Here is a 14,811-nt window from a genome sequence, read left to right on the forward strand (position 1 = left end):
GACCTCCTTTTTTGCTTCCGCTTTCTCTCTTCATCTCTCCTGCTGATGCACATGACTGCTCTGCACACTGGTCACCTGGTCACTATCTGAACTCGGGCACAGGCTCCTGCATGTCCAGTTGCCCTTGCACTGCCTCTGTGCTCCCCGGCACTTAAGGGTCTGCATCTGCAACCCTACAGTCCCTTCTCTCTTAACTTCGAGCCACCTGCTGGCTGCACGTGAGTTAACAGCACTTCCCCCTTCCCCTCCCCCCTGACACTTCTCCCCTTTCCTCGTACCCACACTTGCGTGATCGGAATGGATGCCTAGTAAGATAGTTATTTTGTCCTCCCTTCTTTCCCCCTCCTTGTCTTGTTGCACCTAGAAACACTTTTCTACAGGCGTGTTATAAATGCCACATCATATCATGTCATATATCAATGCTGGAACTCCCGTCAATGAAAATCATGTCCCCCTCTTTGATCACTTCTTCCTTAACAAGGGGGTTACCTTCGCTCCTGTCGATGCATGCTACACAGTCATTCACATAGTCTCCTTCTTCTATTTGTTCTGCAATGAACTCTGCTGGGTTTATTGTCCTGCACATCAATTCTTCTATTGCTGGGTTGGTTAGTATTGCCTCATACCATGAAGACCTCTGAGTTGTCAATGTTGAATTTTGTTTTCTCCAGTATGGCAAATAATGCATGTTCCGCGTACAAAACTACTGGGCACCCCATGGTTATTGTGGAGGCCTTTTCAATAGTGAATGCAGCAGCAGAAAGTGCCTGCTCACATGGGAAGTGTCCCTGCATAACTGCATCCAGGGACCCACTGTAATATGCAAGTGGCTTGTGTCCCTGTCCCTTTTTCTGTGTCAGTACTGCAGTCATACTTTTCCATCTGAGTGTGAAAACAGGAGAAACTTCTCTTTGTAATTGGGATTTGCTAATGTGTCAACTCGTGTTTTAGCTCATCAAAACATTCGTCCAACTCAGCTATCCATTTTATGTGCGTTTTGTTTTTCTGTTCTTCATTTAGTGCTTGCAACAATGGCTGGGTGTATGTGGAATAGTCAAAGACCCAGGCTCTGCAATAGTTGCACAAGCCCAAAAATTGCTGCATCTCTTTCACTGTTTTTGGTCGTGGAGTCTTGTGTATGGCCTCTACACTCTCTGGCATTATTTATCTCCCATCTGCTGACGCAATCTGACCTAAGTACACCACCTCTTCTTGACAATATTGTAACTGCGCTCTGTCCACTTTGTATCATTTGCCTGCTAATAAAGTCAATAGTGTCACTGAGTCCCTTCTACACTGCTCTTCTGTCTTGATGCACACCAATAAATCATCAAAGTCATCCTGTATGACTGTGCTCGCAACCTGCATTTGGTTCAGGTCCATTAATATCACTCTATTGAAGATGCCTGGCCCTTCGCAGTACCCCTGAGGCATTCTAGTATGTTCGAACTGCGTCCCGCGATACGTAAAGGCAGTGAAATACCTGGAGTCTGGGTGTAGTGCAATGGAGAAAAAGGCATTCTGTAAGTCAACCACTGTGAAATAGAGTGCTTTCACATGAGTGCTGCAAAGAATCGTCTCAGGGTTGGGAACCAATGGATATTCTGCCTCAATAATGTCATCCAGAGGGGCGTAAATCCTATATAAAATGCCACGTCCCTCCTTTTGCTTTCTTGATCAGATAGATAGCCGTGTTGCAAGGGGATGAGCTCACCTGTATTATGCCTTGCTGCCATAGGGCATGCAATGTCTTACATATGCCCTCATCTGCTTCTCGTGAGAGCGGGTACTGCTTTCCTTGTGGCAACAGTGCTCCCTCTTACAACTTGATGTGTACCCCCCCCGCCCCTTTCAGTACTCCCTCATCATGGGTTCCTGTTGTCCACAGATTCTTGGGCACTTTTTCCAAATCTTCCGGCAAATATTGTGCTTTCTGTTTCGTTATCTGGGTCATCTGGGGCACTGCCCTTTCTGTTAGGTTTACTGGACAAGGTAGGCTCAGTTCGAACACTACCTCTCCTTCTTCATTGTCTAATGTTGCAACCAACTCTGTGTCGCTTACTCCTGTCAATGTCAGTGTGCGGTCAATACATAATATTGAGCGCCACTCCATGTTGTTCTCATCAGTGGCAACTAGCATAATCATGTCTTTTCGTACCACTACTTCCTCCAAGTACAGTAGAGTGTGTGTGCCTAAGCTAACTGGGGAGGGAGAATGAGGCCTGAACAAAAATGTGTTTGACAGACGAAACACCTTCACTTTAATCCCTGGCAACCATCCCACCAATATGTGCACTCCGTACACAAACACCTCTATGTGTGTGGGTATCCCTCTCATATTGCTGTGTGCATAGTATGCCTGAATCAGTAATGCCACCCGAGCTGGATACATTCCTGGTGTGGTGCACACCATCCCCTTCTCCGAGAATGAAATTGTGGTGTTCAATTTGCTGAGTAGGTCCCCCTCCCAGAGTATAGGTGGGGGTGTCTTATGAATACAGCAAAGGTTCTACAATATGCTGTGCCCCTATCATCAAGGGCAAATCTTGTGTCAGAGGTACTTTGAAAACTGTCCCCAAAAAGCCCTGTGTGTCCAAACGTTTGTTAGATAATGGAAATCCTTCCTCCTTTATGAACCATCTGGTGGCTCCAGTATCTATAAGAAAGGGAAGTCCCCTCTGTCCTATCTGAACTGCTACCTCCGGTTCCTCCCCAGGGTCTTAGGTTACTGCTAGAGTAGGACACACTTGCACTCCCCGAGGGAACCCTATTTGGAAAATGTGTTCAGGGATGACGCAAATGGGTTAGCGACTAACAATCATCACTCCAGTGTATTGGGGTATGGTATTCCGTCCCGGTATTCTTAGCCCTTTGGGTATCTGTGTCTCAAGTATGCTCACTGTACCTTGAATTCCTGTCATTTCCCCATTTTGTACCTTTACCTGAACCTGTGCCTGGGTGGTAATGCCCAGTGTCTGTGCGGGCTGTATCTGTAATTGCTGCTGCTGCAGCATTACCTGAACCTGTGCCTGGGTGGTAATGCCCAGTGTCTGTGCAGGCTGTATCTGTAATTACTGCTGCTGCGGCATTACCTGCACCTGTGCCTGGGTGGTAATGCCCAGTGTCTGTGCGGGCTGTATCTGTAATTGCTGCTGCTGCAGCATTACCTGAACCTGTGCCTGGTTGGTAATGCCCGGTGTCTGTGCGGGCTGTATCTGTAATTGCTGCTGCTGCAGCATTACCTGCACCTGTGCCTGGGTGGTAATGCCCGGTGTCTGTGCGGGCTGTATCTGTAATTGCTTCTGCTGCGGCATTACCTGCACCTGGGTGGTAATGCCCAGTGTCTGTGCGGGCTGTATCTGTAATTGCTGCTGCTGCGGCATTACCTGCACCTGTGCCTGGGTGGTAATGCCCGGTGTCTGTGCGGGCTGTATCTGTAATTGCTGCTGCTGCAGCATTACCTGAACCTGTGCCTGGGTGGTAATGCCCGGTGTCTGTGCGGGCTGTATCTGTAATTGCTGCTGCTGCAGCATTACCTGCACCTGTGCCTGGGTGGTAATGCCCGGTGTCTGTGCGGGCTGTATCTGTAATTGCTGCTGCTGCGGCATTACCTGCACCTGTGCCTGGGTGGTAATGCCCAGTGTCTGTGCGGGCTGTATCTGTAATTGCTGCTGCTGCGGCATTACCTGCACCTGTGCCTGGGTGGTAATGCCCAGTGTCTGTGCGGGCTGTATCTGTAATTGCTGCTGCTGCAGCATTACCTGAACCTGTGCCTGGGTGGTAATGCCCGGTGTCTGTGGGGGCTGTATCTGTAATTGCTGCTGCTGCAGCATTACCTGCACCTGTGCCTGGGTGGTAATGGCCGGTGTCTGTGCGGGCTGTGTCTGCAATTGCTTCTGCTGCGGCATTACCTGCACCTGTGCCTGGGTGGTAATGCCCAGTGTCTGTGCGGGCTGTATCTGTAATTGCTGTTACTGCGGCATTACCTGCACTTGCTGTGGAGTCTGTTGCATGTATGTCTGTTGTTGCTGGGGAATGACCTGCACCTGTTGAGGAGTCTGCTGCATGTATTTCTGTTGTGGCTGTCCTGCCTATGGCATGAGCAGGCACATTCGTGCAAAATGTCCGAAATTCCCACATGCGAAGCACTGTACTCCAAAACGGGGAGTCATTCCCCTGTATTCCATTGCCCTTTCACGTGTGTAGCATCCTATCCCCATCTGATACTGTCCCATGTACCCACTTCCTCCGCCTGCTTGCATAACTCCTGGCTGCAGCTGCACGTTTCTGAATGCAGGTTGCTGCTGCATCTGTACCGCTCCCCGGTGCTGGTTTGGTGGCATCATAGTGTAACCGCCACTGGAAGCCCACCTTGCTGAATTTGTGGACCCACTACTGGCCCTGTCAGTACTGCTCCCTCCATGTAAATTTGTATCCGCTTTTTTTTCTGAACCAATTTGTTTTCTGTTTTGGTTGCATTATCGACTGTCTCCTTAACCTTCTCCTGCTTCCTTTTGCAATAGTGTATAATTGTCGTCTGTATCTGAGGCCTCCCATTTACTTCAATTCCCACCATCTTTTCAGAGACCTGCACATCCGCGGGCAGCCCCCTCACTAAGATGTGGTAGAACAATGGTATGTTTTCGTCCCATGACTGTTTATTTTCCTGCGTCCACGTTTCCTGTATGGACGGTATGTATTATGCAGGATCCTCGTCAGGCTTCATTTTGCGAGCCGAGATAGACCCCATGCCTGACGTGTTTGGATACAGCTCCCTTTGAGCCTTCCAAACGTGCTCCATAGTTGCTAAAGGGTGCTCCATCCTGTATATTGGAGCTTAACTTTACCATTGAATATCCGCCCTGTTGCCATATTTTCACTTCTCCCCGACCAACAGTGCCAACAAACGTTTGATATCTCCTATGGCCAATGGGATTCCCGCTGTCTCTTTCTCGAAAACATAAATCCATGTGCTCGCCCCCGCCATTAATGAAGGTAGACTGTAAACTAAATTGTCCCTGTCCATTGTCTGTCATGGTATGTAATGAACCTTGCCCCTCGCTTTCTGTAAAAAGGGCATTTGCGTGCGTGCTCTGCATTTATTGCCATGCTGTGGTCTTTTTGCTACCACTATTCTGGTTTTCCTGCTTCGGAGCCTATTTCCCCAGTCTCCCAGAGATTCTTCTCTTTCCTCCTCCTCTATCTCATCTCTCCTCCGTTCCCTTCTCCTGTCTGTCAGACTGTGTGTCTCTATGTCGTCATTCTCATGATCGATGTCACTGCTGTCTTCCCAGTCCAATATGGTTTGCCTTTCGTCTGCCGTGTCATTTCCACTATGGTCAGAGTCCCGTCCCCACTTGTCTATTTTAAACTTTATGCGTCCTGCTGTCCACACCTGCTCATTGGCTCCCTTTTCGTGTTCATTTCCTATCTCCTCTATTTCCCTTCCCATGGCTTTTTCTGCCTCCTTGAACACACTGTCAAGGTGTTGTTGCGTGGTCTTTTTTATGTAATTTACATATTTCCTCTTCCCTTTCTTGTCCTTGGCAGAAATGCCAGAGTCGCCCTCATCTTTGTTTTTATGTGTTCCTTCTTTCTCTTGAGACACTTGTTTAGGATTTGTATGCCCTGCGGCTTGTTTTAATAACTGATATATCGTATAGGTTGGTGGCGGTGCACTTCCCTGCTATTCCTCCTTTTTCCCTTTCTCAGTTTCTTTCTCTCTCTCTTCGTATAATTTTCAAAGCCCCAGAATGTCCTCTCTCTGCTAACCAACGATCCACATCCTTTCAGAGATAAGCCTGCCGTTCTGTCCACGTTACCAAAACTGGACACGGAGGTTACTAATTTAACTTGTGTTTCCAATCTGTTCAGATCCCTTCTGGTGTGCTAGAGGTGTGGGGCTAATTGATGGTTTAGAAACTGATATTTATGCCTGGACCACTGGCGCCCCTAAAGTTGATTTGTCACACACACACACACCTATCCATCCCCAGCTCTAACACTATGTCCATCATTCTATCACCATCCCATCCATCATGCGTCCATCCATCCCGCATACATTCATCCATCCATCAAGCACCCATCCATCACGCGTCCGTCCGTCCGTCCGTCCGTCCATCCATCCATCATCATCCCATCCCATCCATCATGCACCCATCCATCACGTGTCCGTCCGTCCATCCATCCATCCATCCATCCATCACGCATCCATCACGCATCCATCCATCACGCGTCCGTCCGTCCATCCATCTATCTATCACGCACCCATCCATCACGCACCCATGCATCTATCACCATCCCATCCATCATGCACCCATCCATCACGCGTCCGTCAGTCCATCCATCTATCACCATCCCATCCATCACGCGTCCGTCCGTTCATCCATCTATCACCATCCCATCCATCATGCACCCATCCATCACGTGTCCGTCCGTCCATCCATCTATCACCATCCCATCCATCATGCACCCATCCATCACGCGTCCGTCCATCCATCCATCTATCACCATCCCATCCATCACGCACCCATCCATCACGCGTCCGTCCATCCATCTATCTATCACGCACCCATCCATCACGCACCCATCCTTCTATCACGCACCCATCCATCACGCATCCATCACGCATCCATCACTCATCTTTCCACCCGCAGCTCTAACACCTTCCATCCCATTCTTCGGGCATCCATCCTACCCACATCCACTGCCACTCCCCATCCGCCCCTGTGGTGTGGTGCGTTTAGAGTGGTAACTATGCACCCCAGCATCTCTCCTCAGCCCACCCCTCCTCCGTCCCTGCATGCCCCCCACTTCCACGCCCCTCCCCGTCTATCTCCTTGACACCTTGTCCTGGCAAATGGCAGGTTAAAAAGAACCCGCGCTTCATTGGTCTATTTTGGGCGCACAGAGCCAATCAGAGGCTGCAGGAGAATGGAGCTGGCGCCTGACTGGCTCCCTATGGGAGCAGAGCCCCCCACTGCATGCCCCCCACTTCGCAAGGGCTACGGAGGAGTAGGCGGGGGCCATTGATCTGCAAGAGAGGGGGGTTGAGGGGGTCAGCCCGGGGAGGAGTGTGAGCAGGACGCGGTGCACCGCCCTCCCATCCACCACCGCGGGAGGTGCAAGAAGCGGCAGCAGCACATCTGGAGGGACATCTGTGGGGGAGCCACTCTGCAGCATCACCTCTGCAGAGGATACGGCAGGGAGAAGACCGCCCCCCCCCTCCTCCACCCAGGACCAGACGCAGGGCTGCACCTGCGGAGCCCCCGAGAGAAAGCAAAGGGGTGCCCCTCTACCCTGCCACCCGGGCGCCCACTGGCCCTCTGCCCCCCGCATCGCAACAGGGACCCCCGCGGAGATCTGCACGTCATTTGCCCTTCCCCGGCCACAAGATATCCTGTGTCTGGACGCAATGTGCGCCCCACGAACTGAACTGCGCGCAGCGCAGAGGAGTATGCGCCGCGAAGCACGGAGCGCAGTGGCGTGACACCTTGCAGAGCATTGCCGGGGGGGGGGGGGGCTGCGCCTGCAGGGGCATTAGCTGCGAGCTCTACGGACGCAGAGGCCGGAAACGCGGAACCATGAGCAAAGACGTGCGCAGGGCTTGCGCCTCGGCTGACGCTGGGCAGTGACCGGCTGGGCACTTTGCGCGGGTGGGCGCCACAAGCCGTGCCCTTGAGAAGGAGCTCCCGTGCCCCCGCCGCACCTCTTCTTTACCTACAGGACAGCGTCTCCGCGCAGAGGGGCCAACGAGGGCAGTGAGGAGCGGGGTACCCTCCATTCCTCCTTCAGTCTCGCTGAGGACCGGAAGAGAGAGGGGCCAGTGGCGACCGGTGCCCCCCACAAAACAGAACAGGCATCCAGGGCCCAGAGGCGGGCCGCAGTCTGCAGAGCAGCCAGCCGAGACATCCCTGCTCCCCGCCGGCCAAGCCTTTGCTACCCAGCACCAGCGACTGCTGAGGCAGGGCTCATAGCCTGGAGGCATTACCGCTACCCAGGACCACAGGCTGAGAAGGCGCCCCTGCTACCCAGGGCCGCAGGCTGAGAAGGCGCCCCTGCTACCCTGGAGCGCAGGCTGAGAAGGCTTCCCTGCTACCCAGGACCGCAGGCTGAGAAGGCGCCCCTGCTACCCAGGACCACAGGCTGAGAAGGCGCCCCTGCTACCCAGGACCACAGGCTAAGAAGGCGCCCCTGCTACCCAGGACCGCAGGCTGAGAAGGTTTCCCTGCTACCCAGTGTCATTGACTGCTGAGGCATTACCGCTACCCAGGACCGCAGGCTGAGAAGGCGCCCCTGCTACCCAGGACCACAGGCTGAGAAGGCGCCCCTGCTACCCTGGACCACATGCTGAGAAGGCTTCCCTGCTACCCAGGACCGCAGGCTGAGAAGGCGCCCCTGCTACCCAGGACCGCAGGCTGAGAAGGCGCCCCTCCTACCCAGGGCCGCAGGCTGAGAAGGCGCCCCTGCTACCCTGGACCGCAGGCTGAGAAGGTTTCCCTGCTACCCAGTGTCATTGACTGCTGAGGCATTACCGCTACCCAGGACCGCAGGCTGAGAAGGCGCCCCTGCTACCCAGGACCACAGGCTGAGAAGGCGCCCCTGCTACCCTGGACCACATGCTGAGAAGGCTTCCCTGCTACCCAGGACCGCAGGCTGAGAAGGCGCCCCTGCTACCCAGGACCACAGGCTGAGAAGGTTTCCCTGCTACCCAGTGTCATTGACTGCTGAGGCATTACCTCTACCCAGGACCGCAGGCTGAGAAGGCGCCCCTGCTACCCAGGACCACAGGCTGAGAAGGCGCCCCTGCTACCCTGGACCACATGCTGAGAAGGCTTCCCTGCTACCCAGGACCGCAGGTTGAGAAGGCGCCCCTGCTACCCAGGACCACAGGCTGAGAAGGCGCCCCTGCTACCCAGGACCGCAGGCTGAGAAGGCGCCCCTGCTACCCTGGACCGCAGGCTGAGAAGGCGCCCCTGCTACCCAGGACCGCAGGCTGAGAAAGCGCCCCTGCTACCCAGGACCACAGGCTGAGAAGGCGCCCGTGCCACCTAGGACCACAGGCTGAGAAGGCTTCTCTGCTACCCAGGACCGCAGGCTGAGAAGGTTTCTCTGCTACCCAGTGTCATTGACTGCTGAGGCATTACCGCTACCCAGGACCGCAGGCTGAGAAGGCGCCCCTTCTACCCAGGACCACAGGCTGAGAAGGCTTTCCTGCTACCTAGGACCGCAGGCTGAGAAGGCGCCCCTGCTACCCAGGACCACAGGCGGAGAAGGCTTCCCTGCTATCCTGGACCACAGACTGCTAAAACGCCCCTGCTACCCTGGACCACAGACTGCTAAAACGCCCCTGCTACCCTGGGCCATAAGCTGCTGAGACGTCCCTGCTACCCTGCACCACAAACGGAGAAGACGCCCCTGCTACCCTGGACCACAGACTGCTAAGACGCCCCTGCTACCGTGGGCCATAAACTGCTGAGACGTCCCTGCTACTCTGGGCCATAAGCTGCTGAGACTTCCCTGCTAACCTGAGCCCTTAAGCTTCCGAGACATCCCTGCTCCGCTGGGCAATACGCTTCTGAGATGTCCCTGCTACCCTAGACCACAGACTGCTGAGACGTCCCTGCTACCCTGTTCCACAGACTGCGGAGATGTCCCTGCTACCCTGGGCCATACGCTGCTGAGGCGTGCCTGCTACCCTGGACCACAGACCGCTAAAACGTCCCTGCTACTCTGGGCCATAGGTTTCTATCCAGTGGCAAAGACTGCTGTGGTGTAGATCCTAGCTTGGATCACAGACTGCTGGGGCATTCCTGCTAGCCTGGTCCATGGACTGCTAAGACGTCCCTGCTACCCAGACTCAGAGTGCTGTGATAACACTGCTGCATCCTCTCCCCAGGATCCTCTACTTTGCAGGGACTAAGGGACTTCAAAGAAGCCTTCAAAAAGCAGGGGAGACCAAGAGCTGCAACCATGGGCTGACCTCCGGGTCACTGGCTCCAGCCCCTCTCCCCTGCACCGATGCAATGCAACAGAAAAAGCGCCTGAGCTGCCAGCACCACCTGCCCAATATATGGCTGCTGGCTACCTGGGGGGTCCATGGCCCTGGAGTCAGCTACTGCTTGCCTGCTAGACCTGCCAGCCTCGGATAGGCGCTTCAATGCCCTCTTCTGCAGAAGCAACATGTGGTGCCAGCACGCGCCCCGGTCAGTGTCAGGCACCTCCTGGTTCTTGGCCCTATGCCTGCTGAACTTCAGGGTCCTGGGTGTGGAGGGGTCCGAGCTCAACTGCCGCACAGGCTGCATCTGCGCAAGCAATATCGTGAGCTGCACCAAGAAGGAGCTGGTGACCATCCCGACCAAGCTCCCCCGCTACACGGCCATCCTGGACTTGAGCTACAACAACCTGAAGGGGCTGTCGGCCGAGTGGCTGCGGGCCCCGCTCAGCCGCCTGCAAACCCTCCTGCTCAGCCACAACGAGCTCACCTTTGTCTCCACTGAGGCCTTTCTTAGGGCGCCCCACATCAAGCACCTCGACCTGTCCTCCAACAAGATCGAAGAGTTGAACGAGAACGTCTTCAGCGAGCTCCAGGAGCTCGAGGTCCTCCTTCTCTACAACAACCTCATCAGCCACATTGATCGCACCGCCTTCGATGACGCGTCCAGCCTACAGAAGGTCTACCTCAGCCAGAACCACATCAGCCGCTTCCCTCTGGAACTGGTCAAGGATGGGGCCAAGCTGCCAGAGTTACTCCTCCTGGACCTCTCGTCCAACAAGCTGAAGAAGTTGCCGGTGCCAGAGCTGAAGGAGCTCCCGGCCTGGATCCGGAATGGGTTGTACCTCCATAGCAACCCATTAGCCTGCGACTGTCAGCTCTACAGCCTGCTCATGCACTGGCAGATCCGTCAGCTGGCATCCGTGGTGGACTTTCGCGAGGACCTCAAGTGCGTCTTGGTGACCCATGAGAAGACCACAGTCAGCATCTTCAGCCTGGACGGGGCACAGTTCATGAACTGCAGTGTGATTAAAGAGGCGGATATGGAGGCGTATCTTGGCGAAACAGTGACCATCGACTGTGACACCAAGCAGAGAGGAATGACCCAGGTCTGGGTGACTCCGAATAATGAGCTTGTGCCCCCCAAGACGAACCAAGCCACCAATAGGACCATGGCCGTCCTGGCCAATGGCAGCTTGCAGATACGCCCAATCCAGGTAGAGGACAAGGGGACCTACACCTGCTACGCAGAGAGCGAGATGTTCAACGAGACCCTGTTTGTTACACTGATGGTCTACAACTTCACCCAACATGGGCACCAGGATACCCTCAATACGGCCTACACCACCTTGGTCGGCTGCATTGCCAGCATTATCCTGGTCCTCATCTACCTGTATCTGACCCCGTGCCGCTGCTGCTGCCGCGGCGAAGAGAAGAAGAACGAGGGCGAGGACAGCATCCATTCGTCCATGCTGAGCGCCACGCCCAACCATGAAACTGCAAGCGACAAGGTGGCCCTCAACCGGCACGTGGCTTTCATTGAACCCTCTGGCAACCTGCAAGGCCAGAATGGCAAGCTCAAGCCCAATGGGGCCCAGGAGGGCCCGGATGGCAAGCGCACGCACAAGCAGCCCCGCAAAATGTCAGACCCTGGCTCTATCAGCTCTGCATTCTCAGACACCCCAATCATGGTGTGAGTTCCCCTCGTGGAAGAGGGTGGCAGCTAGTTCATAGAAGCCACCACATTAATGCCAAGCAATCAAGCAATGGGGTGCAGGCAAGAGAAGATCTGGGGGTGGAAGGCAGGGACTTGGGGCCCCTCTCCCCTACTTACATCCCAGATTTCCTTACATGCAGCTCCACCCCCCACATCCTTTCTCTACAAATGTTCCAAACGACATGTATGCACACCTCTGCACACAGCTCTTAAAAAGGTCTAGCCAGCCTATAGGGAACCAAGGAGGAACCCTGCTGGGCTGTGGCAGTGAACCAGACACCGCACTGTACGGCCCATAGGGAACTGAGGAGGAACCCTGATGGGCTGTGGCAGTGAACCAGACACTGAACTGTATGGCCCATAGGGAACTGAGGAGGAACCCTGATGGGCTGTGGCAGTGAACCAGACACTGCACTGTATGGCCCATAAGGAACTGAGGAGGAACCCTGATGGGCTGTGGCAGTGAACCAGACACCGCACTGTACGGCCCACAGAGAACTGAGGAGGAACCCTGATGGGCTCTGGCAGTGAACCAGACACCGCACTGTACGGCCCATAGGGAAATGAGGAGGAACCCTGATGGGCTGTGGCAGTGAACCAGACACTGCACTGTACGGCCCATAGGGAACTGAGGAGGAACCCTGATGGGCTCTGGCAGTGAACCAGACACCGCACTGTACGGCCCATAGGGAAATGAGGAGGAACCCTGATGGGCTGTGGCAGTGAACCAGACACCGCACTGTACGGCCCATAGGGAACTGAGGAGGAACCCTGATGGGCTGTGGCAGTGAACCAGACACTGCACTTTACCGCTGTCACTCCCCCTACTGACTAGGAGCCCATGCAGGGAGGGCCCCAAGATGTGGCCCCCAGCGGCTCTCAGGGCCACTAGTAACAGATTGGCAGGCAGTAGGCCTTCGACGACTCCTGTGTGAGGGACCCCAGCACCCCAGAAGGTTTCCCTACTCTTAGGCCATGGAGTCGCAGGGAGCGGCTGCAGATCCCATTGGCTGGAACCGGAGTCTTGATGCCCCGAGCCACAATAGATGCACCGTTGTGACGTCATTGCACTTCCTTAGGGGGGCTCACACCACCCAGATCATGCCACTGCTAGCCATCCCATGGGACGTCACCCGCTGGCGCATCTCCTTCCAGGGCTGCTTGGCAGAGTCGCTAATTGCCACCCTAGCTCTTCTGACAACTTAATGGCCACATGGTGGACACTTCTTGTGTTTGAAAGCACACATTCTAGAAGTCTCCCCCAGCCATAAAGCACGAGCTCTCGGCAGCCTGTGATCATAATGACAGCAAAGGCATCACCACTCCCCCAGTGCAGCTGCGCCCTGTGTCCTAGAAGAGACCCACAATTAACGCATCTTAGCCTTGCAAAGACAAGCAGCGTCCTCACAAACCCAGGCAACACTCCCCTAGAAGCAGCAGAACAAGCGTGTGCCGCAGAACTGACGCAAAGCTCCCCCTAACGACAGACAGGGCACCTAAAAAAAAAAAACCACACTAGCACAACCAACACCACACAGCAACCACCTCGAGAACACAAAACACACCCACACAAACTGCAGCAGGACAGCCGTCTCATAAAAACGAACATAACACGCAGTATGTTTACATGTGTTTATTTGAAGAGCGCCCACTGCATGACTTACTTGCTTCTTGGCACCACGCCTCCATGCAACCGCCCCCCTCTCCTTTGCACCACCAATGAGTACGTGTTCTCGTGCACTTAGCTCCAGGACAAATAAAGCACCGTCCACCCCCTAAACACCAACCACGAAAAGCATCGTCCTTCTCTTCCCCGTCCAAGACTTAGCTCTGTAGCACACCTCACTTCTCTGACAGCACACCTCACTTCTCTGACAGCACACCACACTTCTCTGAGTGAAACACACAAGCATACTCTTAATCTCCTAACCACGAACACAATAAACACACCCAACACTCCTAATCTTAAAGGCACACCAACGTCCCTAATCTTAACCAAAACAAACACACCCTTCCCCCCCTGGGTATGTCCAGAACACACACACTGTGCGCACCCTAACCATGGAAGCAGCACCACGTTAGCGTTCCTCAGCGGCAACACAGACGTGGCTTTTGCCCCCCTGCCTACCAACAACGCCCAGATATTGCCATCATCTTTCCTAACCAACAAGAGGATTTAACCCCCCCCCCCTCCGCCCCCCGCCGCAAGAATCAAGGCATGACATGCACATTCGATCTCCTCCCTAACAGCATAACACGCATATCCGGGGCTCCCCTCCTCAGCCATGAACACAACGGACCTCTGCATTTCTAACACAAACACAGAAAACCCCAGGACACCCGCGTATTCACGGTCCCATCTTCCAGAGAAGACATGTGGGGGGGTGGGGTGGTGGGGTGACGCCCCCTCTTGCCCCCCAGCAGGTTGGCCCCGCTCAGCTCGTTCCTGGGAGAATGTGCCTGCCTCGTGCGGCAGGGTCGTGCATCCCTGCTGTGCTAGCCACGAGCCTCCCATCTCTACATGGCATGGCTGCCCTCTCCCGCAGGCCCAGGCGCCCCTGCATCACAAACGCACCCCCCACCCCATCTCCCATGCCAAAGAAACGCCCCTTGGTTTCTGGGGACCAAACATCCCCCCTCACCCTCTCCCTTTCCGGTTTTGTAAAAAGACAGAGTGGACACTTGCAGAATCAAGGCTATGACTGTAAAAGTCAATTTATCGAACAATTATAACCACATCGCGTCATTATAGTTTAGCTAGTTTCCAATACGCGGTCCAGAGATAGCCTCGAACTGGCAACCTTTTGGTTGGCAGCAACATCCATTGAGTGATCGTGCCACAGACACTGCTTGTCTCTCATGACTGGCAAGAACGCCTCCTTGAAACAACCCCTACACAGAACACTTGGAGAGATTACCATTAGCCCCCTACTCATGTCTGCTACGCTTAGCCTTCCAAACCAGGTGGTCTGTAGCCCGTCTACTGAAGCCCGGTGAGCGCACCCTTACAGACCCGATGGTCTGTAGCCCATCTACTCATGCCCGGTGAGCGCACCCTTACAGACCCGATGGTCTGTAGCCCGTCTACTCAAGCCTGGTG

General features: G+C 54.6%; 2 protein-coding genes across 2 annotated transcripts in view; one reads left to right on the plus strand and one right to left on the minus strand.

The window, feature by feature from the left end:
- Positions 1-14,811, minus strand: part of CYB561D1 (cytochrome b561 family member D1) — a 151,008-nt gene that overhangs the window by 46,799 nt on the left and 89,398 nt on the right. The gene's annotated exons all lie outside the window — the stretch shown is intronic.
- AMIGO1 (adhesion molecule with Ig like domain 1) lies at positions 7,029-11,749 on the plus strand. The gene has a single exon (XM_069633000.1). The coding sequence runs from the start codon at positions 10,099-10,101 to the stop codon at positions 11,689-11,691; it is 1,593 nt and encodes a 530-aa protein (XP_069489101.1). The 5' UTR covers positions 7,029-10,098; the 3' UTR covers positions 11,692-11,749.

The sequence above is a fragment of the Ambystoma mexicanum genome, chromosome 13, assembly GCF_040938575.1.
Source record: "Ambystoma mexicanum isolate Mex_15411 chromosome 13, UKY_AmexF1_1, whole genome shotgun sequence".
NCBI classification, from domain to species: domain Eukaryota; kingdom Metazoa; phylum Chordata; class Amphibia; order Caudata; family Ambystomatidae; genus Ambystoma; species Ambystoma mexicanum.

Excerpts from the sequence above, each read along its gene's own strand:
- AMIGO1 (XM_069633000.1), top strand. The coding sequence starts at position 10,099 with ATGGCCCTGGAGTCAGCTACTGCTTGCCTGCTAGACCTGCCAGCCTCG.